The 25,045-nt window shown below is 38.4% G+C and overlaps 3 protein-coding genes across 3 annotated transcripts; 2 read left to right on the forward strand and 1 right to left on the reverse strand.

Annotated features, from left to right (window-relative positions):
* The first annotated feature begins 10,658 nt into the window (after positions 1-10,658).
* Positions 10,659-19,714, forward strand: LOC122076702 (glycine--tRNA ligase, mitochondrial 1-like). Its single transcript, XM_042642155.1, has 9 exons — positions 10,659-11,241; positions 11,863-12,245; positions 12,367-12,484; positions 12,802-12,996; positions 13,082-13,306; positions 17,859-17,918; positions 18,077-18,157; positions 18,261-18,666; positions 19,020-19,714. The coding sequence occupies exons 1-9, from the start codon at positions 10,669-10,671 to the stop codon at positions 19,262-19,264; spliced, it is 2,286 nt and encodes a 761-aa protein (XP_042498089.1). The 5' UTR covers positions 10,659-10,668; the 3' UTR covers positions 19,265-19,714.
* Positions 19,715-19,812: 98 nt separating this feature from the next.
* On the reverse strand, positions 19,813-22,773 carry LOC122076703 (floricaula/leafy homolog 2-like). The gene is made up of 3 exons (XM_042642156.1): positions 21,386-22,773; positions 20,965-21,299; positions 19,813-20,358 (listed from the first exon to the last, which is right to left on the reverse strand). Exons 1-3 carry the CDS (start codon positions 21,807-21,809, stop codon positions 19,972-19,974), a joined length of 1,146 nt encoding a protein of 381 aa, XP_042498090.1. The 5' UTR covers positions 21,810-22,773; the 3' UTR covers positions 19,813-19,971.
* Positions 22,774-23,600: 827 nt separating this feature from the next.
* LOC122077504 (cytochrome b-c1 complex subunit Rieske-4, mitochondrial-like) lies at positions 23,601-25,038 on the forward strand. Its single transcript, XM_042643457.1, has 2 exons — positions 23,601-23,916; positions 24,125-25,038. Exons 1-2 carry the CDS (start codon positions 23,742-23,744, stop codon positions 24,775-24,777), a joined length of 828 nt encoding a protein of 275 aa, XP_042499391.1. The 5' UTR covers positions 23,601-23,741; the 3' UTR covers positions 24,778-25,038.
* The last annotated feature ends 7 nt before the right edge of the window (positions 25,039-25,045 follow it).

The following is a 25,045-nucleotide window of genomic DNA, read 5'->3' on the forward strand; positions in this document are numbered from 1 at the left end:
TAAGACCATTGGTACCTGTGAGACTTCCTTTAACAAAGTATGTGTCCTTAGTTAACGAGGAATTGATAGATGTCCATGGGTAGTTACCAAAAATAAAATAAAGTTAGATGCACGGTTATATTTTTACTCAGTAAGAGATGTAAATGATGGTGAAATGTCCATAATCAATGGTACAGTTGTAACTTTTTTATAATTTAGCAATCTAGTGAATATTTTGGACTAATTTAGTGAGTGTTTCTTTCTTCTTTTTTAGGGAGGGGGTGTGAACTATGGAGAACCCACAAAGGGAACAAATTTATTATGTAGGGTAAAAAATGAGTTACGATAGGTAAATGATACTCGGCGAGGACTCCCAATTTGTTATTTTTGATCATCTATTTGATTGCATTTAGTTTGGAAGAGGCCGTTATTTAAACCAAAGTATTGATGACAACTTGGAACAATATTATTACTCACTACACATGGATATATTATGTCCATTGTTTCATATGTAAGTAATCTCAATGAAACTTGAACCATTCACTATTAGATCTTTATTGAATTTAATAGTGGGAGCGATGTTCATGGCGCAAAACAATGATACGACAAAAGAGTTACATAATAAGTGTGTTTGTTGTTTAATTCATCAAGTTTTAGTTTGAATGTTGTCAAATATAACCAAGTCCAATTCTACCCGATTATACAAACGGAAACTATAAATGTGAAAAAATAAATGCACACCTAAACACAATACGAAAACGGTTACCATTAATTCACTAAAGTTCTTTTATTTTTTATTTTTTTTATCTTTTTTGTTGATTAATGTGCATTGCATGATTTTCGTTGCAAAGAGTGTCGGTTACGCTTTCATCAATATGAAACATTGTGGTTTTGTACAAGTATCACTTTTTTTTTTTTTTGTATACACAAGTATCATTTCACTTATCACAAATGATTAGCAATACTTCAAATGTATAATGTATTGAATTATGTACTTATATAAGATTTAAGTGAGTATAAACTATATATAATTCAAGGAAAAAGATCCACAATATAACAATGCTAATTCTAACCTTTTTTATTATACTTTCTATTAATAATTGAAAATTTTAACCTAAGAAAATGTTTATGGGTAAGAAATGAAAATAAAAAGTGAAAAGAATGTAATAATAATAATTGGCCGTGGCAATTGGTGAATAGGAGGGTCGGTAAACACCTAAGTTGATTAAGGACATTTAGAGGAATTCCTAGGACAGAAAATGAATTCACAGTCACTGAACCAGATAGATTGGTTCTGATATGCAATATTCAAAAGTGAAAAAGTTGAAATTAAAATATTAGGTTGCTTTTTGGATCCCATAACGGTCCACTTTGTTATGTTTTCCAACCACGCTTGTCTCCTTAATGACCCAATATATTTATATATTTATTTATATAAAAAATAAAAATTGACAAGTGAACATTCATTATTTCAATCAAGGAGATAATCCATTAGAAACTTAAAGAGTTGTGATTGGTTGCCAAATCCGTTGGATTAGAATTTTTTTTTTTCTCATATCGTATTGAATTGAAATGAGACACCGCATCTATGAATATGGACCACCATTATAATGTCATAGAATGGTTTTAATTCTGGCAACAAAAATTTATAAAATTTAATTTATGTCCATTCTTTTCTATTGAATAGCAAATATAAAACAATAGAGAAAGGAGTCATTGTTTTCCACATGATAATATTGTTGGCCACTAGATGTTGTGGACAAGTTTTTCATGTTATCATCCAATTATATGTTGATTTTCCACCCAACAGTCCCAACTCAATCAAAAGAAGAATTATAACATTATTTTTAAGTAAATCATTCTTTATCGATCTTCAAGGGTTGGCGGAGTTGGCATGAGTGATGGTCTAAATTGACAAGTGATCTCTGTTCAATTTTTCTTACCTGCTTGAGGCTACTCATCTTCAACTCCTCTTACTTGCTTGATACTACTCACCTAAATCCTCAAATGACTCGGTCCTCGTTAAGAAAAGAAATCTTAATTGAAAAATAAAAAGAAGAGAAAGAGAAAATATAAGGCAAATGGGAGGGGCACTTCTAGGGTGAATTGGAATGGACAATTTGGCCAAGTGCCAACAGTCCAAGCCTAGCCAGCATGGATTTTACTCGTCAAACTTTGAATCAAACGAACAAAAATCAAACCAATCAATCGAAATTGATCAAATTCCTTACTTCTTAATGTATTGTTTTGCTTTGTGGGTCCATATACATTTATCCACACCCCACAGTTTATGAGTACTTAGGTAGTAGGAGTTTAGAAAAAAAGAAGAAGAAAGTAAGTTGGAGAGGATTTGATGGAGGGAACATGATCATACAAGAGTAGGATAATGCCTTTACATGGGAGACTGAATCAGGGATTAGTTTTTCTCCACCTATGGTGAGGAGGCAATCTCCACATTTAAGGGTATTTCACCATTTGAATTAGCATGAAAATGGCATTTTCAACCTTACAGATAGGGGTGTGAATTTAGTGATAACACACTAGTCCAATCACATGGTCACATCACCATTGGAGAAGACATTTTGCTGTTCCACCTGAGTGAAGTGTAAAAGCAGATTTAAAATTATATTTGCCATACCCGTATCATTGGGTTTGGTTGTCTTTATATAATATTTAAATTTAAATTTGAAAATTACACTTACAAAGAGATAAGCTCGGACTGATTAGGTAGCTCCTACAAAAAATGGGATTTACATTGACTAGGTCTATTAGTATTCAAATTCAAAATTTGAATTTGAATTGTTAGAAACCATCGTGCTTAACAGCTCCCCTCAACTGATGGTTGGCGATGGGTAATCCTTAGCTTGTCATGTAAAAAATTGAATCTATTGGTGGAAAGCTTGGTGAATATATCAACGAGTGATATTTGGTTGAGATGAATTGTACTTGAAGACGACCTTGGGAGACTAAATGCCGAACAAAGTGAAAGTCCACCTCGATATGCTTTGTTCGAGCGTGAAACAATGGATTGGCAGTGAGATATGTTGCACCTAAGTTGTCACACCATAATACTGGAGGCTCGATCATTGGGTGGCCCAATTCTTGTAGTAGAGACTGCAACCATATAATTTATGTTGTCGCGTTTGCTAATGCCCGGTACTCAGATTCAATAGAAGAGCGAGCAATTATTTGTTATTTTAGCGCAGACTAGGAGATAAGATTACTGCCAATAAATATTGCATAGCCACTTGTGGACCGTTGATCATCGACACACCCTGCCCAATCGGCATCACTGTAAGCTTGTAGTTGACTAGTGCAGTCACGTGAAATAAGTAAGTCAGATGTCAGTGTTTGCTTGAGGTAGTGTAATACGCACTTGATTGCCTGCCAATGGTCTTCTGTGGGGGCTTGAAGAAACTAACATATTTTATTGACCACGAAAGAAATATCTGGCCTTATTAGAGTGACATATTGTAATGCACCCACCATACTACGGCATTCAGTTGCATCAATTAAGGGCTCCCCTGAATTTTCGAGATTGAGTGGTTGAGATAGATATTGGAATCTTAATAGGTTTTGCACCGTCTATTCCAGTTTTTTGTAAGAGATCCACAATGTATTTTTGCTGAGATAGGATGATACCTGTATCATGTGGTACAACCTCGATACCTAAAAAATAGTGCAGCAAACCTAGGTTGCGTATGGCAAATTCCTTTCCAAGAGCCACTATGATCTCATGTATTAGCTTAAGATTTGATCCAGTGATGACAATGTCATCAACGTAAACCAATAAGTAGATGCATTGTGATCCTTTTTTTGAAATAGAACAAAGAGGTTTATAACTTTGAACCTTCAAAACCAAGGTGAAGCAAAAAGGTACTCAACCAATTGAACCAAGCCCTAGGAGCCTGCTTGAGGCCGTCAAGAGACTTTTGAAGCTTGCAAACGTGTTGAGGGTTGTCAAAATCAATAAAACCAGTGGGTTGTGACATGTAAACATCCTCTGTGATATTTCCATGTAGGAATGCATTACTTGCATTAAGCTGTTTAATTCCCATTTGTTAATGGTTGCAATAGATAGTACTGTGCGCATAGTTGTGGCCTTGACTACTGGACTAAAGGTTTCAGTGTAGTCGATTTCTTCTTGTTGATTGTATCATTTGGCAACAAGCATTGCCTTGCAACGTTCAACTGTGCCATCAGACTTCCTTTTTAATCATGAAGACCCATTTTGAGCCAATAACATGGAGCCCAGATACAGGAGATACTAATATCCAAGTGCCATTTTTTAAAAGGGCATTGAACTCTTGTTGCATTGCATCACACCACCTTTCATCTTTGCGAGCTTCTGAATAGCATGGTGGCACTATATCAGAGTGATATTGAGCTAATGAAGCTGATGGAAGTGAAAACTTCGTTGATGGCGAGGATGGGGCCTCAAAGTCATATGATGAGTTGTTTGTATTGTTGGAACCATAGGTGAATTTGACACAAGTGGAGCTGCAGTTGGAGCATCATCATTAGTAGAGGGGGTGGGATCCATATCAGTAGTATTAGTTGGTGGAGGGGGAGAAGGAGGTTGTATGAGATTAATAGGTTGCAAAACTGTGGTAGGCGTCACGCATCCAAGTGCTATTGAGGAGGGGTGGGTAGTGGTGATTGCTAGCCAAAGGTCATCAGATGTGGATGGTGTTATAGGGGTATGGTAGTGAGCCACATATGGGAAAGTGGTCTCTATAAACTCAACATGCCTTGTAATAAATTCTCCCTGTGGTAGTGTCCAAGCAGTGGTATCCAAGATGATTTGGACTGTGCCCCTTGTGATGATGAACTGTTTTCCAAAAAATTTGTAAAATTCCATGATTGTGGTGGGAGTGTGAGATACAATGCTTGTGGCTTTTAAAAAAAGAAAAAAAAAAAGAATATTCACCTACATATTAATCAAGTTATTCAAAAAATATCCATGCCTGTGTTCAAGTTGATGTTCATTTACCATATAACAAGGTGGTTCATTTGAGATCTTTATTTCATTGTATCGTTTCATATATATGGTAAAATAAATTTTATGTAGCTAAACATATTTTGTTGTTTATATGGTATACTCTAATACAAATACTTTCCACACGTTAACGAGAAAATATATTGTAAAAAAAAGTGTAATTGAGAGTTTGAGACCACTGGGTACTTCCGTACTTGTGACCCTTCCTTTAAGAAAATACATATCCTTAGTTAATGAGGAATTGATATATGGTTGTTACCAAAAGTAAAATAAAAAATAGATATAAGCGGTTATATTTCTACTTGGTAAGAGACATAAATGAGGATGAAATGTATGTAATCAATGGTTCATTTGTAACTTTTTTAGAATGAGCAATCTAATGAATATTTTGTACTAATTTAGCATTTTTTTTTTTATTTTTTTTTTAGGGAGGGGGTGTGGATTATGGAGAACCCACACAGGGAACAAATTTATTAAGCCTCGTAGGGAGAAAAATGGGTTACGATAGGTAAATTACTCGGCAAGGACTCCTAATTTGTTATTTTTGATCGTCTATTTTATTGCATTTAGTTTGGAAGAGGCCGTTACTTCATTAAACCGAAGTATTGATGACAACTTTGAACAATATTATTGCTCATTACATATGGATATATTATGTCTATTGTTTCATATGAAAGTAATATCAATGAAGCTTGAACCATTCACTATTAGATATTTTATTGAATTTAATAGTGGGAGCATGTTCACGGCACAAAACAATGATACGATAAAAGAGTTACATAATAAGTGTGTCTGTTCTTTAATTCATCAAGTTTAGTTTAAATGTTGTTGAATATAACAAAGTGCAATTCTACCGGATTATAAAAATGGAAACAATAAAAATATGAAAAAATAAATGCGCACCTGAACAAAATACATAAATGATTACCGTTAATTCACTAGAGTTCTTTTATTTATTTATTTATATTTTTCTCTTTCTATTGATTGATCTGCATTGCATGATTTTGTTGCAAGGAAGTGTCGGTTACGCTTTCATCAATATGAAACATTGTGGTTTTGTACAAGTATCATTTCACTTATCACAAAGGACTAGCAATACTTCAAATGTGTATTGAATTATATATTTATATAAGATTTAAGTGAGTATAAACTGTATATAATTCATGAAAAAAGATCCACAATATAACAATGCTAATTCTAAGCTTTTTATTATACTTTCTATTAATAATTGGAAATTTTAACCTATGTAAATGTTTATGGGTAAGAAATGAAAATAACAAGTGAAAATAATGTAAGAAATAATAGGATGATTTACATCAACCTCCCATGTCGTTTGCCGAAATTACATAATCTCCCATGAAAATAAAAAAAATTACATTTAAACCCACCCAAACTAACACCGTGGGAGAGGTGTTAGTTTTTTTAAAGGAAAAGATGATTTTACCCCCTCCTCCTTCTTCTTCTTTTGTCAAAAACCAGTTTCAGAAGTGTGGCGACAACTCCAATAGCATAAACCGCATCCCTAGCCTCTACATTGCCAGTGCAGCTCAATGCAAGTCGTGTTCTAGTATTGATACAAGGTGTGGGAGAATCATCTCTGATCAAAGTTATAATTTTAGGGTTTTTTGTGATGGATTCATGGAGGGTTTTACTCAAAAATGGAAATTCCTAAAACGGGACCGCAAACGTGAATCTGAACCAGAAGTCGAGCGAGAGCGGGATCGAGAAGACGACCCCAAGTCCAAGCCCGATGGGGTGGCCGGACGACCACGACCAGGTGTCGCCATGTTTACTTGTAGAGACCACAAACACCACCAATTGACCAAATATAAAAGGTTTAAAAAGACAGAAACCTTAGACAAGGGTTTTGCAGCTAGAAGCAGCAGCGGGTTTACTAAGCTGCAACCTTTTGGGTTTCTTTTTCTATTGAAAACGAAAAACCACTGTTTTGGGGATATTTCTTCTCGGGTTCACCGCCTCCACCTGTGGTGGCTTCATCGCAATCTCTGGTGTTATCACCACCGCCACCATTGAGTAGTTCTCCTCCTCCGCCTTCCCTTGTGGCACCGATGGCCTCACCACCTTCACCGCCTTTGCCTGTTTTTGTCTCTCCACCTCCCCCACCTTCGGCAAACCCACCTAGACGACATGGCAACGCTGCTCTACTCATTTGGCACCACCGGCGCCAGCAGGGGCGTGGTTTCATCGCATAGGAACTTGATCACGATGGTTTAGATGGTTCTGAGCTGTTTCAGGTTGGAAGACGGAGAGCAGATATTCAGCCGTACCATCTCCAAAGATATGTACTTTTCCTTTTTTCTTCTTTTCTGACTATGAAGTAAATCCAAGATGATCCGAGCAATCCTTCTTCATCATATCTTCAAGCAAGGAGAAAATCTTGGCTTACTTGATAGAGAGGTTGTTGTGTTGTCTGATGGGAACGACGGGAAGACTCGTGCCGAATAGTTTAGGGAGAAGGGGTTGAGTGGTGAAGAAGAAGAAGGAGGAGGTAAAATCATCTTTTTCATTAAAAAAATTAACACCTCTCTCACGGTGTTAGTTTGGGTGGATTTAAATATAATTTTTTTATTTTTAAGGGGGATTATGTAATTTCAGCAAACGACAGAGGAGGTTGATGTAAAAAACCCACAATAATAATTGGCCGTGAACAATTGGTGAATACAAGGGTGGTAAACATTTAAGTTGATAAAGGATATTTATAGGAATTCCTGGGACAGAAAATGAATTCACATTCACGAACCAGATCGATTGGATGTTACCAAAAAAAAAAAAAAACAATTCAAAAGTGAAAAAGGTTGAAATTAAGATATTAGGTTGCTTTTTGGATCCCATAACGGTCCACTTTGTTATGTTTTCCAACCACGCTTGTCTCCTTAATGACCCAATATATTTATTTATAAATAAGAAATAAAAATTGACAAGTGAACATTCCTAGCAACGTGCATTATTTCAATCAAGGAGATAATCCATTGGAAACTTAAAAGAGTTGTGATTGGTTGCCAAATCCATTGGATTAGAACATATATATATATATATATATATATATATATATATATATATATATTTTTTCTCATGTCGTATTGAATTGAAATGAGAGACCAAATCTATGAATATGGACAACACCATTATAATGTCATAGCATGGTTTTAATTATGGCAACAAAAATTTACAAAATTTAATTTATGTCCATTCTTTTTCTATTGAATAGCAAATATAAACAATAGAGTAAGAAGTCACTGTTTTCCCCATGATAATACTGTTGGCCACTAGACGTTGTGGACAAGTTTTTCATGTTATTATTCAATTATAGGTTGATTTTCTACCCAACTCAATCAACGTTGTGACATGTTAAAAGAAGAATTATAACATTATTTTGAAGTAAATCATTCTTTATCAATCTTCAAGGGTAGCAGAGTTGGCATGAGTGATGGTCTAAATTGACAGGTGACTTATGTTCAATTTTTCTTACCTGCTTGAGGCTGTTCATCTTCAACACCTCTTACCTACTTGATACCATTCATCTAAATCCTTGAATGACCCGATCCTTGCTAGGAAAAAAATTCTTAATTGCAAAACAATAAAATTGAAAAATAAAAGAAGAGAAAAAGAAAATATAAGGCAAATGGGAGGGGCACTTCTAGGGTGAATTGGAATGGACATTTTGGCCAAGTACCAACAGTCCAAGCCCAGCCAGCATGGATTTTACTCGTCAAACTTTCAAACGAACGAACTGAAATCAAACTAATTAATTGAAATTGATCAAATTCCTTACTTCTTAATGTATTGTTTTGCTTTGTAGGTCCACATACATTTCTCCACACCCCACAATTTATGAGTACTCAGATAGTCGGAGTTCAAAAAAAATAAAAAAAAATAAATAAATAAAAATGTCTGAGATGTTTGATGGAGTGAACATGATCATACATAAATAGGATAATACCTTTAGATGGGAGACTGAATTAGGGATTGAGTTTTTCTCCACCAATCGTGAGGATGTAATCTCTACATTTAAGGGTATTTAATATTTTGAATTAGCATGGAAATTGTATTTTCAACCTTGTATATAGGGGTGTGAATTTAGTTATGAGTCTAATGACATACTAGTACGATCACATTGTCAAATCACCATTGGAGAAGATATTTTGCAATTCCACTATTGTGATGGAAAACTCAATCCTCAAATTAGAGTATTAAATTTGAAAATATTGCATATTTAGGTTCTTTCCTAAATACCAAACAGCTAGAATTGCCATGTCGCACACTCGGGTGATAGCTCAACGGTATGGCACTGCTCACATAAGAGCATGCTTCACTATTTATTAGTGGATCAACTCCCCTTGTAAGTGCATAGGTGCTTCCATTCACCATTATTCCCCTTACTCCCTATTACTTGGGAATCCACTTTTGGTTTAACTTTGGGGGGGGGGTGAGGAGTGATCATTTTATAGCGAGGAGAAGAGAGACAAGATTTTTTGAGCCATGAAAGGAGGATATGTGCACCCGTTCTCTCTCTCACCTCCTCATGTGAATTGACCTCACTTTCTCCCATGTACGTGAGACCTCATTGGTGTTCTCCCTTGTACTATTTGCTCAAAGCTCTTTATTTTTTGTTTTCATTTGTTAATTTGTCTCGTACAAAAAGAAGAAGAAAAAAAAAAAAATCAATTCAAGTTAGAGGATAAGAAGGGAAAGGTTTTTTGTCTGGTGAACGGATCAGGTTCACGTACATTCTCGTACACTCCTGATCCATGGATATATAATCTATTAAATGAAGAAAGAGAAAATTGATTCTATATCCATAGGCCTGAATCGTTCTCGTACATTCTCTTACGTGAACCTGAACCGCTCTCTTATGTTTGAGAGTGTAGACTTCTACGCCAATGCATGGATCAACAAATAGTAGTGCATGTAAGAGCATCAATAGGGCATGCATTATTGCCCTTTATGGGGAGCAAATCAATCAAAATTTTTTTTTTCTATCAAAAAAAGGAAAATAAATCATTTTCCTTTCATCTGTCTAGGCATAACTCTCACAAAAAACATTTTCACATATGAATATGGGAAAAGTTATATTTCCATGAGCGTGGCTCTCGAAACACATTTGAAAACATCAATAAAGGGGACATTTATACCTTTCCTAAGAGCTGAGAGCTGAGAGCGAGGCAATCATCTTAACTGCCTCTGTCTCTCAACACAAACGCAACCATTACACTTTTGGACATAATCCTCTTTATAATGAAAAAATTTACATTCGACATCAATTTCTGTGTTTTTTTTGGCAGAATTTGTTGTTGATAGGTGTAGAAACATTCAATACCAATGGAGATTTATCTTTTGAAATCATAAAAAAGAGAGATAGGGTGATATGCTCATGTGATATGTTCTTAAGTTTGTCTCGTGTGAATTCTTTCGCCCAATAACCGATGGATGGAGGAATTCTCTTGAACGGTTAAACCATCCGACGGTGGAGGAATGGCCGCCCTTGTCACTGCTTCAACTTGGGTGATATGTTGTACCAACCAATAAGACGAAAGCGAATTACAATAATCGTAGACGGTTCGATTAGGATCTGGGCGTTCAATCCTTCCTGGTTTCCCTTGATTTTATTTTACGTTTTCCCTATCTTTTTCATCATCTTTTAGGGATTTAGAAATTGGAACGGCAAATAGATGAGTTGGGCCGTTGATGCTATTCGAATGAATTCTATTTTCCCGATCCTCTCATCCTTATTAAAATCTCGACATCAATCCACATTTTCTTTGGTCGCCAATTTGTGTCGAACTTCTTCTTTGTATCGTCTGTACTCAACAAACCCACCCCATTCACGGTACAGTGTAATCCATTGCGGCGGACGAGACGCGCGAGCCATGGCCATGGATGCTTCTGAAGAAACCCTTCGGAGAGCTATGTCCGACAAGCAAGCTGCCGTTGACGCACAAGGGAACGCCGTCAGGGATCTAAAGGCATCCGGTGCGGCGAAGGCGGAGATCAATGCAGCAGTGGAAGCACTAAACGCCTTGAAGTTGGAGAAATCTTCCATTGAAAAACAGCTTCAAGCTGCCATCACTGGTGGCACTGGTGCTCTCAGCAGGGATGCTTTCCGTCAAGCCGTTGTCAATACGTTGGAGCGGCGGCTCTTCTACATTCCGTCTTTCAAGATTTATCGAGGTGTTGCTGGTTTATATGATTACGGTCCCCCTGGTTGTGCGGTTAAGGCTAATGTCCTGGCTTTCTGGCGTCAAGTAAGTCTCTCCACCCCGCCTGCGAATCTATGTGGTTTCGTTTAACATATTAGTTTGTTAACATTTTAATGTGCGATGAAGTATGCAGGTTTTATGACATGTTTATGCTAGTCTCCCCCCTCCCCCCTGTTTTAAATTAGTTCAAGAGGCTACATGTTCATACTGGGATGTTAAGCTACCTGATGATGCATTATTTAGTATGTTAACGTGCCATGGAGTTCTAGTAGACCAGTAATTGAATGGAAGACCTACGTTTCAAATGTTCAGATGAGACCTGGTCAGTTCTTGGATTACAAGTGCAGAGTAGTTCTAACTTGTATCTTACATTTGATGTTCTTTGGAACGGTTTAAAAGCTAATGCTTTATAATGCTGCTGTTCGATTGACTAAGCCAATTTTTGGCTTGTATTTAAATTTGAAAAAATGAAACTCGAAATTATTTAAATTTATTTATGTCTCTTGGGAAAATCAACCGCGAAGTAGTTATTGAACATTCTTTCTGATCTCTCCGAATCTGTGGACTCCTATATAAGGTTACAGAACTTTTTAATGCAATTAGTCTTTCTTAGTTTTGTGCTTTGGCTAATTTTTTCTTTCCTTAAACAAAAAAAAAAAAAATCAGCATTTTGTCCTGGAAGAGAACATGTTGGAAGTGGATTGTCCATGTGTCACACCAGAAATTGTGCTGAAGGCATCTGGTCATGTAGAGAAGTTTACAGACCTCATGGTCAAGGATGAAAAGACAGGAACTTGCTACAGGACTGATCACCTGCTCAAAGATTTCTGCAAGGAGAAGCTTGAGAAGGACCTGAGTATGAATGCAGAGAAGGCAGCAGAGCTGAACAAAATTCTTGTGATTCTTGACGATCTCTCTCCTGAAGAATTGGGGGCAAAGATTAAGGAATATGGTATAGTTGCTCCAGATACTAAGAACCCTCTTTCAGATCCTTATCCATTTAACTTGATGTTTCAAACATTGATAGGCCCATCTGGCTTGATACCTGGGTAAGAACTTGATTTAGTCATTGTATTTCACTGCTATAAGCATTTTACCAGGATAAGATTGCTTCCTATTTATATATGGATTTCAACCCATTTATGTAACTTACATATTCATCTGCTGCAGGTATATGCGCCCTGAGACAGCACAAGGCATTTTTGTTAACTTCAAGGATTTGTACTATTTTAATGGAAACAAGCTTCCTTTTGCTGCTGCACAGATTGGTCAAGCTTTTAGAAATGAGGTCTCAATCTTCCACTACCACACTATATTATGACTTTGTTATCTCTTTACAAGCATGTGTTGTAAATGGGTATTCCATTCGAAAGCAAATACTTTATTTTTTCCCCCTTTCTTCTTTGATTTTTTGTCTCCCACCTGGTGCATGTAATAATAATAATAATCAGAGTGTTTATCCTTTTTTTTTTTCACCCACTATGTCTTTTCTTCCTTTTATTTAGGGTTGTCCGTCTACATACTGGTCTGTTACTTGTATTGTAAGAGGAAATTAGTAGTCAGTTTCAATCTGATAGTATTTTTTTTTTTCCTTTTTAAATCCAGATATCCCCTCGCCAAGGTCTTCTAAGGGTTCGTGAATTCACCCTGGCTGAGATTGAGCACTTTGTGGATCCTGAAGATAAATCCCATCCAAAGTTCGGTGAGGTTGCGCACTTGGAGTTCATGATGTTCCCAAGGGAAGAACAAACTTCTGGACAATCCGCGAAGAGAATGTGCATTGGTGATGCAGTTTCTAAGGTTGGATTGATTTGCATGTGATTTAAATACCCCTTCAAGCTTTCTCTCTCTGTCACTTTACATTTATGTATTTACTATTGGACAGGGAATTGTCAACAATCAAACACTTGGCTACTTCATTGGAAGAGTATACCTATTCCTTATGCAACTAGGAATTGACAAAGAACGGTTGCGTTTCCGACAACATTTGGCAAATGAGATGGCCCACTATGCTGCAGACTGTTGGGATGCAGAGATTGAGTGCTCCTATGGTTGGATTGAGTGTGTTGGTATTGCAGATAGATCTGCATATGACTTACGTGCTCACTCAGTAAGTGTTTAATCCAATATTGTTGAAGAGATACTGTAAAGTCTGATTGTTGATTAGTCACTTCATCTTTAGGCTGCAACTCATTGCATGTAATGTGGAATTAACCCAATTCTTGATGAACCTCATTTGCCCATCTTCCATTTAAAAGTTTATTTTTCTGTAGCAATCTCCTTGACAGCATGGTAGAAGTTTACTCTGCTTGATCCTGAATTTTTATGAGAAATAATCTTTTAGAATGTTCAAAGTCCTTTCCCTTTTCATTGGAATTTTATTTAAGCTAAACAACAGTTTCAGTTGCAGTTTGACATTAATCATGTATTTGTTGATGTAGATATGAAGAATAAATATTGATTGTATTGTGATCTTTAATATGGAAGAGTAATATGCATTTACCACAGTTTGATCTTTGACATGGCGGCCTAGCATGCCTGTTAGTGCATAAGAGTAAGCTAGCTTTAGCATGTTTAATGCATTAAAAGAAGAAGAGATGATGGTGCATTGAAAGAGAAAGGAAGGAGAATTTGATGTAGTCTAAGAAAGCTAATTTTAAAAGATCAGTGAAACATATTTAGGTTACTAATGCAATGACAAATGCTTCTTAGAAAGTGAGATTGTGTAACTTGACAACCTTTCTGAGACGGAGTAAAATGGAGAAGAATAAAAATTTAGATGACAGCATGAGATGAGTCTAGAGATTGAAGAATCAGATCTCAAATTTGCAGAGGCTGGAGGCTGAAGGTAGAATCATTTGATTATTCCTTTTCCAGTCGCCACCTCAGCCTTATTCGATCTTCTTTTGTTTTCTACAGTGTCACTGCTGATAAATCCCTACAAACTTTTGTTATCAGAAACATCACCTTTCAACTGAAGGCTGAACTACCGAACTACGTACTACATAGAATGGGGAGGAAATTAAAAAGAATAAAGGCATTAAAAAACAGGCCAACTCCATTAAGCCTTATGGGTTCCAGCATAGAAAGTCTATTTGTGTTCTTAGTATATGTATAATGAATAAAAAAAATCACACGAAAGAAATGAGAAATGTTATTTGAGCAAGATGGGCTTGTCATGACATTGATCTGTGCCATGTTTGTCTACCCTGACCTGTCCTCTCCCTGACAAAAGTCTGACCAGAAAACTCATTTTCTTGCAAAAATTATGATCAGGATGAGTAAGGGAACGAGTCATCCAATTTTGACATATTAGGCAGCTGAATTCTGCATGAAAGCACATGTTACATCACAATTAACAGAGGTTCAATGAACTCTATCTCTTGTTATGAAGTCTAAATTCCCTTTTTTTTCTTTTCCTGTCTTTTGAAATTTCTATACTATGGTCCCATCTCAGTATGACTACAATTTTCGATCCTTTTTTTGATTATTAGAATTTAATTTATGGTATCCAAAATTTAGCAATCAGCAAAAGAGAGGTGGGAAGAACCTTTGATGCAGATACGCACCCATGGAGCAATCCATACTTATCTGGGTATCCAACAAGAGATGAACCGGACCCATATTGAGTCTTTGGCTAGTAGGATATTTTAGGATCTTTATTTTCATGCAATCTTTTTAATTTTTGGTAACTTAGGTAGGAGATAACTACTAGGATTTAGTTTCCAATTAATTTGAGTTTCCAAATTAGAGTAGGTTTTCTTTTAATGTTGATTTTCTTTTACTCTTTATGCTATGTAACCGATTGAGTAATTAGAGAATAGAATGATGAATTGAGTTTTGAGAGCCTGAGGGCTGTGTGTGATTCTTCTTCCCTCTTCTTTATGCGATTCCTCCCTCCCATGCAATTCTGAGCATCTCAGGGATTTCTTCCCTCTCCCTTTCCCTTACATTTCCCATCAATTGGTATCGGAGCCGAAGGATCCCATTCCTTCCCCCATCTCCTTTCTTCCATTCCCATTCTCTGTTCTGTTCTTACAGGGACTGAGAAATATATATATATATATATATATATAAAAAGAAAAAAAAAAAAAAAGAAAAAAAAGAGACAGCAGCAGTAGAAGAAGAGAAGAAGAGAGTCAACAGAGAAGGCGGCAAAAACCCCTACCGACCTCTTCTCAGTCGAGCCCTCTGCAGGGTTCTAGTAGTGGGAGAAAAAAAAAAAACAAAGGAAGAGAGAGAGATCATCCTTTCTGGGTTCTGCCAGCAGAGACAAAAAAGAAAAAGAAGAAGAAGAAAAAAAGAACCGAGAAGAAACAGAAGACGAGAAGAAGAAGAAGAGAGAAGCAGAGGACTAGAAGAAGAAGAAGAAAAGAAAAAAGAAAGAAAGAAAAAAAAAATGCAGCAGAGAGAGAAGACAGAATCAGAAGACGAGAAGAGAAAGAGAAACAGAAGAAAGTACAGAAGAAGAAAAAGAAAGAACAGAAGGAGGGAAGAAAGAAGAAGAAGAAGAAGAGAGAGAGGAACATACCTGGTTCGATCGATCCACCGCTGGATATCGAGCTTCCGCCTTCTTCTCCGTCTAGTTCTGACTCCAAGAAGGAGAAGGACTCCTTTTGTCGGTAAAATCCCACATCCCACGCTCTCATATTTTATCCTTTCCTTTTTCTTTAAACTCTTGTGAACTTCCAATAATACCCTTCTCTTCCTCCATTATCTCTTTTTGTCCTAATTTTTAGTCACTTCCAAGTATACCCTTAAGAGCGTTCCTTTGGATTTAAAGTGAACTTTCAATATTACCAATTCTGCCATCCCTTAAAAAAAAAAAAAAAAAAAAAAAAAAGAAGAAGATGAAGAAGAAGAAGAAGAAACCATTTTTCCATTGCTCCTTAAACCTCCTTATTTACCATTCTGCCACTCACTCCTTGCTTTGAGTATCCATCCATAATGATTCCAACAACCTAGGCGATGGATCTAGACCTTTTACTGGATATCCGTCAACATATGCAATTGATCATAGAGAAGCTCGCGGACATCAAAACCCAAGTACACTCTACCTTCAACTATGTGATCTCAACCGTTGAACAACAGGTAGACGAACCAGAAGATGAATCACCGATGAATCACCAGTGGTAGAAGATGAGATGGCATTGTTGGAAGTTGAAGATCAGTTTGTGGAAAAATTTAAATCGATTGATCTCATCAGTGAACCGATCAATTTTATCTCCCAAGTCACTACTTCATCAATGAACTTCGCGTTGTGGATTTCATATCATTCGATCTTGGTTTTGATGGTGAATTCATACAGGCAAGGATGGATGCTGGCTGATTGGTGTTGATTCTCTACAAAACTCGTGGACGAGTTTTTCTCAACATCGGGGGAATTGATGCAGATACGCACCCATAGAGCAATCCATACCTATTTGGGTATCCAACAAGGGATGAACCGGACCCATATTGAGTCTTTGGCTAGTAGGATATTTTAGGATCTTTATTTTCATGCAATCTTTTAATTTTTGGTAACTTAGGTAGGAGATAACTAATAGGATTTAGTTTCCACTTAATTGAGTTTCCAAATTAGAGTAGGTTTCCTTTTAATGTTGGTTTTCTTTTACTATTTATGGTATGTAACCAATTGAGTAATTAGAGAATAGAATGATGAATTGAGTTTTGAGTGTTGAGAGCCTGAGGGCTGTGTGTGATTCTTCTTCCCCCCCTCTTCTTTATGCGATTCCTCCCTCCCATGCAACTGTGAGCATCTCAGGGATTTCTTCCTTTTCCCCTACACTTCCCATCAACCTTATTCCCTATTCTTTATGAGGCACAAACCAAAAAGTAAATACTAACTAAACATACTGAAATGAATGGGTTGGTTTGTTGTGTTATGTTAAGTACATGAACTACATTACCATCATCGGTCCACTCCCAGTAAAACCAACTCCTAACTTTAGTCCCCATTTTCCTTCCCTCATATGTTGAGTCGAGGCAGAACTACATAACCCTGGGTTGGCATTGGTTCCAAATCGAGGGACAGGCATGTGGGGACTTCCCAGGTGAAATATCAAATTTATACATGTTATGATTCGGAAACCATATTTCCTAAATACGGACCATTATTCATGATGTAACATTTATATTTGAGCACTGCAACAAACAATGCTGGAATCGGGAATGAGTAGGGTAATGCAGAAGGAATCAAAGATAGTGAAGCTTTCAGGAGCTTCTCTCAACGGTCATTCTCTTTGCTTGCCTAATAGCTTCTCTGCCCCCCTTTCTTTCCCTCGACTTCCAGCTTCCACTGGCTTTTTTTCTGCTTGGTGGTGGTGGTGATGGCTTCTTTTATTTCAAACAACCATCCTCCTGCGAAACTAAAACCGAATATTCACAGAACATATGGAGGCCTCAGCCGCAAGGCTAAATGCGCTGGCCCTAGATGATTAGAATAAAAACCAAGCTTTAGCAACGGTAGGACTTACTACTTATGCCAGCACCTGACGAGGTTACCAGAACCTTCTCCCGCAATAAGAAGAGTCTGTGAGATGAAGATGATTTTGTAGTCCATCTTTTAATGCATTGCTTTATGATGGTAAGGATTTGTCATTGATGAAAGAAAGACTGCTGAATAAACTCATGGGAAATCCATGTTTTCCTCTTTATGGCAGGAGAAAAGTGGTGTTCCTCTTGTAGCTCATGAAAAGTTTTCAGAACCCAGGGAAGTGGAGGTAGCTCCTTTCTTTCTCTCCTCTTCATCACGTGTGTTGGGTCCTTTGTGGATACTCATATTCATGACGTCACTCTTTCCATTATGAGTTTTATTAATGTAATCATATAATTTCTTTAATAAGTTATGGCAGAAAAATGTGATGTTGCATTTTTTCAGAAACTGGTCATAGCCCCAGTGAAGAAGGAACTAGGTCTCGCATTTAAGGGTAACCAAAAGAATGTTGTCGAGGCGTTGGAGGTAAATTAAGATTTTATCTGGAAAGCTATGATTTTTAGTAAATGTAAATGACTCTATGCCTTAACCCCATTATCATTAAATGTTCTGTCATCTGTTTGGGCAGGTCATGGATGAAAAAGAAGCTATGGAAATGAAATCCACTTTGGAATCCAAGGGGGAGGTGGAGTTCTATGTGTGTACTCTTGGGAAAGCTGTCACTATTAAGAAGAACATGGTGACAATATCCAAGGAGAAGAAGAAGGAACACCAACGGGCTTTCACACCTTCAGTGATTGAGCCATCATTTGGCATTGGACGAATAATCTACTGCCTGTTTGAACATTCCTTCTACACAAGGCCAAGTAAAGCTGGAGATGAGCAGTTGAATGTATTCAGCTTTCCTCCTCTTGTAGCTCCCATCAAGTGCACAGTTTTCCCACTTGTGCAAAACCAGCAATATGAAGAAGTTGCCAAACAGATCTCCATGTCACTGACTGTGGCTGGGATCTCAAATAAAATTGACATTACTGGTATGTAACTAGAAAAACATTGGGCCTTGTATTTTAATGTTGGACTTGGGACAGGGACTACTACTTGCTAGGTCATACTTGTGCTGATTGATATGCATGGATTTGTAAATATGCATGAATGTGTCCATTGAGATGTGCAAGAAGTATGCTCAGTTTTGAATTTTTTGGGGGGAACAAGAGGGAAAAAGTTTATATAGTGATATGAACCATTAGGATTTACTATATAAACCATTAGGATTTACTTACCTGACCCCATTTTAATTGAGTCGAGGCCTAGTTGAATTTAGTTAGTGATTCATTTCATGATGGCTGCAGAATTGATTTGACTGTTTGTTAGTGCATGATTGTGGCAGGTACATCTATTGGAAAAAGATATGCAAGAACAGATGAACTTGGTGTACCCTTTGCTATCACTGTTGATTCAACAGATTCCGTTACAATTCGAGAAAGAGACAGCAAGGATCAAATTCGTGTTAGTGTAAAGGCTGTGGCCTCTGTTGTCAAAGAGGTGACTGATGGGTCAAGCACTTGGACGGATGTGTTGTGGAGATTCCCAGCTCATTCAAGTGGATCCGCAGATGAGGGAGAAGCCAAATAGTTGACTGAAATGATATTAGGCCTTCCACCACAAGAACTTAAATGTTTTGTCTGTCAGCATTTTCACGTTATATGAGATTCTGGAAGCATTGTGGGTGGGGGGTTGAGGCTGCGTACACTGGGGCGATGACCTGCGGCAGGTGTGGCCGTGCGGCGAGCATCGGACGGCCAAGACGACATCAGCACAAGCCCCGATGCCATGCTGGCCATTGGATCCTTGCCGTTCCGCCGCACTTGTGGCAGAGGATTTTTTTCGGTGTACATTGTGTGACCCTTCTTAGACTCCACGGTAGCGGGAGACTCATGCATTGGGTATGCCTTTTTTTTTTGTGAGAAATTTTACAGAGGAAAATGAGAGAGTGAAGCTGTAGCATTGGCCCGTATTTTTTGTCTTGCCGCATTTTTGACCTGTTCTGTTAATGATCCTTTGTAGGGAAGAATTAAGCAATAATTTCTGGGTATGGGGTGAGGGGCTGAAGACATGATTGTTTCTTACTAATGCTTTGTACTTTTACAGGATGAAATTGACTCTAAATAGGGGTCAAAAGCTGATCAAAACTCAGATTCTTGGAAGAATTTTGTTGGCCCAATATGAAAATAAGCAGAACAAACCAACTTTACCAAGTACATTGACTCTAGACTAACTCTTATAGTCCCACCCAAACCTTCAAAGCCAAAGAACATAATTGGCTAAATGTTGGTTAATGGTTAGAAGGAAGGGTGGGCAGTAGCGACGGTGCTGGCCCCAGCAGAAGCAGATGTAGCGTCAGCATTGGCATTGGCCTCACAGTGGTTGGCATGGCAGAGCTGACGGAGCTTGGTGGGGACGTACCAGATGGAGAGACGAGGGTGGGAGTTGAAGATGGAGTCGATGTCCCAAGCATGGTGAGATGCCATGGTGACAAGGGGCTGGTAGCAAGCCTGCCTCCAAGATCCCACGGTCTCTCCTTTCTGTTTGAATGCTCTCCTCAGGGCATTCGATGCCTCTTCGTCCAGGCAATGCAACGCGTAGCAGTGCACGTAGTGCCTCATTTTGGGCTTGTTTATGGAGCTAGCTCCTGCATTCTTTGCATATCTAAACACCTCGTTTGTCACCTGCACGAATAAAAAAATAAAAGAAATGGGGATGGAAAATGCTTCGATTAAACTTATCCATGACTTCAAGGTCTTAGGCTTGAGTGTCTGTACAGCTTAAAGGTTTGATTCCGATTCAAACCGGTCAAACGGGACCAAACCAACTGATATTCCTGCCTATGGAGTAGCTTAGCTCAGCTCCTTGAAAGCAATATAAAGGTAGGTCCGAATCCGATGACCAAAGGCTCATGATCCATGAACCAGGCCTGGTAAAAAATTTAATGGTTATAGAGCTAGTTGGATTCTTGACCTGACAAAGTCCAGCCCAAAATTGCGAGCTTAAGTGATTGTGCGACACGTATAAACTGTCAGGGCCGCACGCCCCACGATGCCGGCCTCGCCAACCTGTGGCCATTTTTGAAAAGACTCCTTACCCTTTGAGTTCAAATTTATTTACAAGACTACCATTCATCTATTTTATTTCGAGCCTTCTTCTTATTAATTAATTAACCGAAAACTGATGTCGCAGTGTCGTTCCCCCATTGGTGATTAAAGTTTACGTTATAGAAGATTAGAGAGATTAGGAGGAGGAGAAGGGAGGAAGGAAGAGGTTTAATTAGTAATTACCTTGGTGGGGAATTTTTCTCCACGATCCATGGCGATGTTCTGAACATGGATCAAGAATTCACGGCACTGCTCGTAGAGGTGGAAGAGATAATCGATGCCGTTCTTCTTCCCCCGAGCTACTTCACCAGGCTCCGTCACGACGAATGGGTGCTCTCGCTGCCTCTCCACTACTCTTCCTTTCTTTTCTTCATTATCTTCGTCTTCCTTCTCCTCCTCTTCTTCTTCTTCGTCCCCTGTAGTTGTAGTAGTACTCTTCGTCGATGCCGCCCTCTTCTTTTGACGCTGCCGGTGCTGCTTCTCCCTCTTTTGTTGCAGTACTGGCTCCTTCGACAATCCTGATTCATTCATTAATTTCATCATTAATGTCATCGTCATCAGTTTTAGTGCTAACTACTAACTATTACTAGATATCCTTACAAACCTTCCTGGGAGAGGGCATCGAGAGCGTTGGTAGCGTAGGTTGGGAGAAGGAGGTGGAGGCGGCGTCGACGCTCCGCCCTGAGGGCGGCCTTGATACCGTAACTCTCCCCGACAAGGAGGTCCCACTGGAAGATCTGGGAGAGACTGGTCATCATCTCCCCCAGCTCCTCGTCTTTCATGTCCAGGAGTGTGTTCACCGTGAACCCTAGCTCTGCTATCTTTGCCGCAGTGTAGTATCGGACTCCGTAAGCCTGGAAGAACACATCCAGCCCTCCCACATCCCTTTGCGTCCTTGTGCACGTACCGCATGTCTGGGGTGCCGTCATCGCTTCCAGCAACCGGTGAGGCGGTGGAGACCCCCCTGCCCCTGCCCCTCTTGGGTCCCATTTGAATAGAGTCGCCGAGAACGCGTCGGGTGTATCCATTCTAGAAACCACAGCTATGCCTATCTCCAAGATTGAAACCCTGAGTCTTTCCTGCGTCAGGACTCTAGAGAGAGAAGGAGATTATGGTCCTTATGTTTACATCTCTTTGGCAAATGTGAAAATATCATGCAGGCATGCAGCAGAGTGGGGGTACAGGGATACCAACTACGTACGTAGTAGTACAGGAGGCTTCATATACAGAGTACAGACTTGAGACCAGGTGTCAGGTGGTTCAGTAGAGTAGAGTCAGTTGCTTGCAAAGAGAAGCGACAAGGCTGTGCATGTCTCCGTACTTTTCCGACCGTCTTTCTTTAGATCTCATCTCCTTCACTTTTTGTTTTCCCCGAGTACCTTCGTTCCTCCTGCTATTCTCTTCGATGACCCATCGATTTCTTCTCCTCTTTTTTTTCCTTCCTTTTCCGAGCTTCATAAAAGCCATTAATTATATCATCAGCTTCTGAGTCTTGGGAGTAACATTTGTTACATTTCTATTGTCTGGCTCAATACATTAATCACTTCGCATTAAAAAAAATTTGGATTTTCCGTCTTGTGTGTAATCACTTCTACTCGGATTGTTTAGTCAAAAGAAAAAAGTATAATCACTTGGATTTTTAATGCATTATTTTGTTAATCGATTAATTCCAATCAGATTAAAACGATTTTTTTTTTGGGTGTGTAAACAATCATATAAGATTTTGGTGCATGGATTGAGGACCATAGATTCACATATAGATACCTTGTCGGCCGATATAAAATTGGATTAGATCTATCTTGTGCTCTCTCATCTCTATGTCTTTACTTTCTTCCACTTTTACGTGGATGGATCCATGTAGTCAATCCTATTAAATTGAAATAGAGTTAAATTTTTTGTTGTTGCACTCTTATAAAACCTAAACAGATTCAAGGGGCACCGATCCATGTCAATATGAATATCAATAACAACCAATATTGAATATTGGTGAATTTTTTTCTTTTTCTAAAACTAAAACCTTGCTTAAGTTCCTTTTTTTCCCTATAAAAACCTTGTTTGGTACATCAGCATCTATCCATAAAATTTGGGATTTGATTTAAGTTCATGGTATTGACTAATGTCGATATAATAAGATATCAATTCGAATCAGCCTTGAACAGACGGTTTTATCTTTCTTCTTCTTCTTCTATTTTTTTTTGTATACAATAGGGGATCGAGTGTAGATCAGATTTTTGTACAAGAATGATTTGTACAATTTGATTCCCACGGATAGAATTTATTATAGAATTTTTTCTTGGATGAATGTCATGTGTATAGATCAATTTTGTATAAAAATAGTTCTTATACGAGAACCTGATTAGCTCTCGAGTCTCGACGGATCGATTAAATATCAAAATCAGTGGATAGTGAGGTACTATAACTGATCCAGATCAACGGATACGACCCATCCGATACCTCAAACCATATATAAACTTTTGAAAGCAAGCCAAGTTAACAATTGTCCAACGCAATTAATGAATGATAATGTGTAAAAATCCCATGCTCACCAGGAGGTGAGACCTCCTTACTGCTACTAGTAAGATGAGCATAGAAGGTCTTAAAAAATAAAAAAAATATATAAAAAAAAAAAAAAAAAAATAGCATAGAAGGCAAAGATCGAAATGGTGGATTTTACGCGGTCAATCGTGGCCCCCACTTTTTGTAACAGCTATAATAGGTGTAGTGTAATATGCGTATACGTGGCATAAGCTTGCTACACGTGTAAATCTCTGTGGTGTAAGTCTGCTACGCAAACGTGAATGTTCGAAGTGTTTCTTCCTTCTACTTCTTTCTCTAACCCATGGCTGGCGCCTGGCGGTTGCACTTACAGGCGTAGGCGTGAGCGTGAGTGTGAGTGTGAGATTAATTGTCTTCTCGTTCTAAGGAACAAAGTGGAGAAACCCTAGAAAGAGGATGTAAAGATGTTTAGAGTTTCTGGAAGGAGACTCTCTTCTCTGTCATGGCGTCCTAAGCAGACAGCTTCGGTGATCGTCTCCAGGAATTTAATCGGCAGAGATGCTGCCTCGGATGAATCCAGACCTATCTCTTCTACCCATGAATTCTACTTCAGATCGGCATTTCGTAATGCGTTCAAAGGTCAGTTTTCCTTTCTAAATGTTCTACCCCATGAATTCTACTTCAAATATGTGGACAGGGGATGTGTTTTCCAATTGATTTATGCTTGTATGTGTGAGATTCCAGTTGAAATTAGTTGCAGGGTCTACATCATTGGTTTACTATGTGGATTCTATTGTTTTTACAACTAAATTTCATATATTGTTGGTTAGTTTTCTTAATATGGCAGGGTTTGCTTCTGAATCACTTGCTCCAAGACATGATCTTGGGATGATCTCAGACCTTCCACCCACTGTAGCTGCTGTGAAGAACCCAACCCCAAAGATTGTTTATGATGAGTACAACCATGAGCGTTTGCCCCCAGGTGGTGAACCTGAAAAGAAGGCATTTGCCTACCTAGTCTTGACAGGTGGGAGGTTTATATACGCTTCCCTGGTTCGGCTCTTGATCCTCAAATTTGTACTCAGTATGTCTCCCAGCAAGGATGTTCTGGCCCTTTCCTCCTTGGAAGTTGACCTCTCAGGCATTGAACCAGGGAGTACTGTGAAGTGGCGTGGGAAGCTAGTGTTTATAAAGCATAGAACCGGAGAAGACATTAAGCTGGCCAACAGTGTTGACATTTGGTCTTTAAGGCATCCTGAGAAGGAATCGGAGAGGGTTAAGAAACCAGAATGGCTTGTTGTCATTGGTGTCTGTACCCATCTGGGTTGCATCCCTTTACCCAATGCTGGGGACTATGGAGGGTGGTTTTGCCCATGCCATGGCTCCAACTATGACACATCAGGTAGGATACGCAAGGGCCCTGCACCCTTGAACTTGTTGGTACCTGCTTACACCTTCTTGGATGACTACAAGATACTGGTTGGAGTGGAAAATATATGATGAGGGTTCTTTTTCCCTCGTCGTTTTTAAATAGGAGCATTTCCTTGGGACGTTTTACACTTTTCTTTTCTCCCCCCCCACAAAAATCGTATACAGTTTCCTTGTTCTTTCTTGGTTCTGTACAGTTCAGTAACAAAAACCTTTTTTTTCCATTAAAGTGAAACTAGCATCCACATTACACGCTAAGTTTAGAGATTCTAGAGTTGGAATTCTTGGGAAACAAGGAGTTTGAGCAGTGGGAACTGGGAAGTTCCATTCATTGCTTATA

Source organism: Macadamia integrifolia, chromosome 4, assembly GCF_013358625.1.
Source record: "Macadamia integrifolia cultivar HAES 741 chromosome 4, SCU_Mint_v3, whole genome shotgun sequence".
NCBI classification, from domain to species: domain Eukaryota; kingdom Viridiplantae; phylum Streptophyta; class Magnoliopsida; order Proteales; family Proteaceae; genus Macadamia; species Macadamia integrifolia.

Bases quoted from the DNA above. Each gene is read 5' to 3' on its own strand.
- LOC122076702 (XM_042642155.1), top strand. From the start codon at position 10,669: ATGAGTTGGGCCGTTGATGCTATTCGAATGAATTCTATTTTCCCGATC. The intron at 11,242-11,862 runs GTAAGTCTCTCC...AAAAAAAATCAG, and splicing joins TCCTGGCTTTCTGGCGTCAA to CATTTTGTCCTGGAAGAGAA. The intron at 17,919-18,076 runs GTAGCTCCTTTC...GCATTTTTTCAG, and splicing joins CAGAACCCAGGGAAGTGGAG to AAACTGGTCATAGCCCCAGT.
- LOC122076703 (XM_042642156.1), bottom strand. From the start codon at position 21,809: ATGGATACACCCGACGCGTTCTCGGCGACTCTATTCAAATGGGACCCA. The intron at 21,300-21,385 runs GTTTGTAAGGAT...TGAATGAATCAG, and splicing joins CGATGCCCTCTCCCAGGAAG to GATTGTCGAAGGAGCCAGTA. The intron at 20,359-20,964 runs GTAATTACTAAT...TTATTCGTGCAG, and splicing joins GAGAAAAATTCCCCACCAAG to GTGACAAACGAGGTGTTTAG.
- LOC122077504 (XM_042643457.1), top strand. From the start codon at position 23,742: ATGTTTAGAGTTTCTGGAAGGAGACTCTCTTCTCTGTCATGGCGTCCT. The intron at 23,917-24,124 runs GTCAGTTTTCCT...TTAATATGGCAG, and splicing joins ATTTCGTAATGCGTTCAAAG to GGTTTGCTTCTGAATCACTT.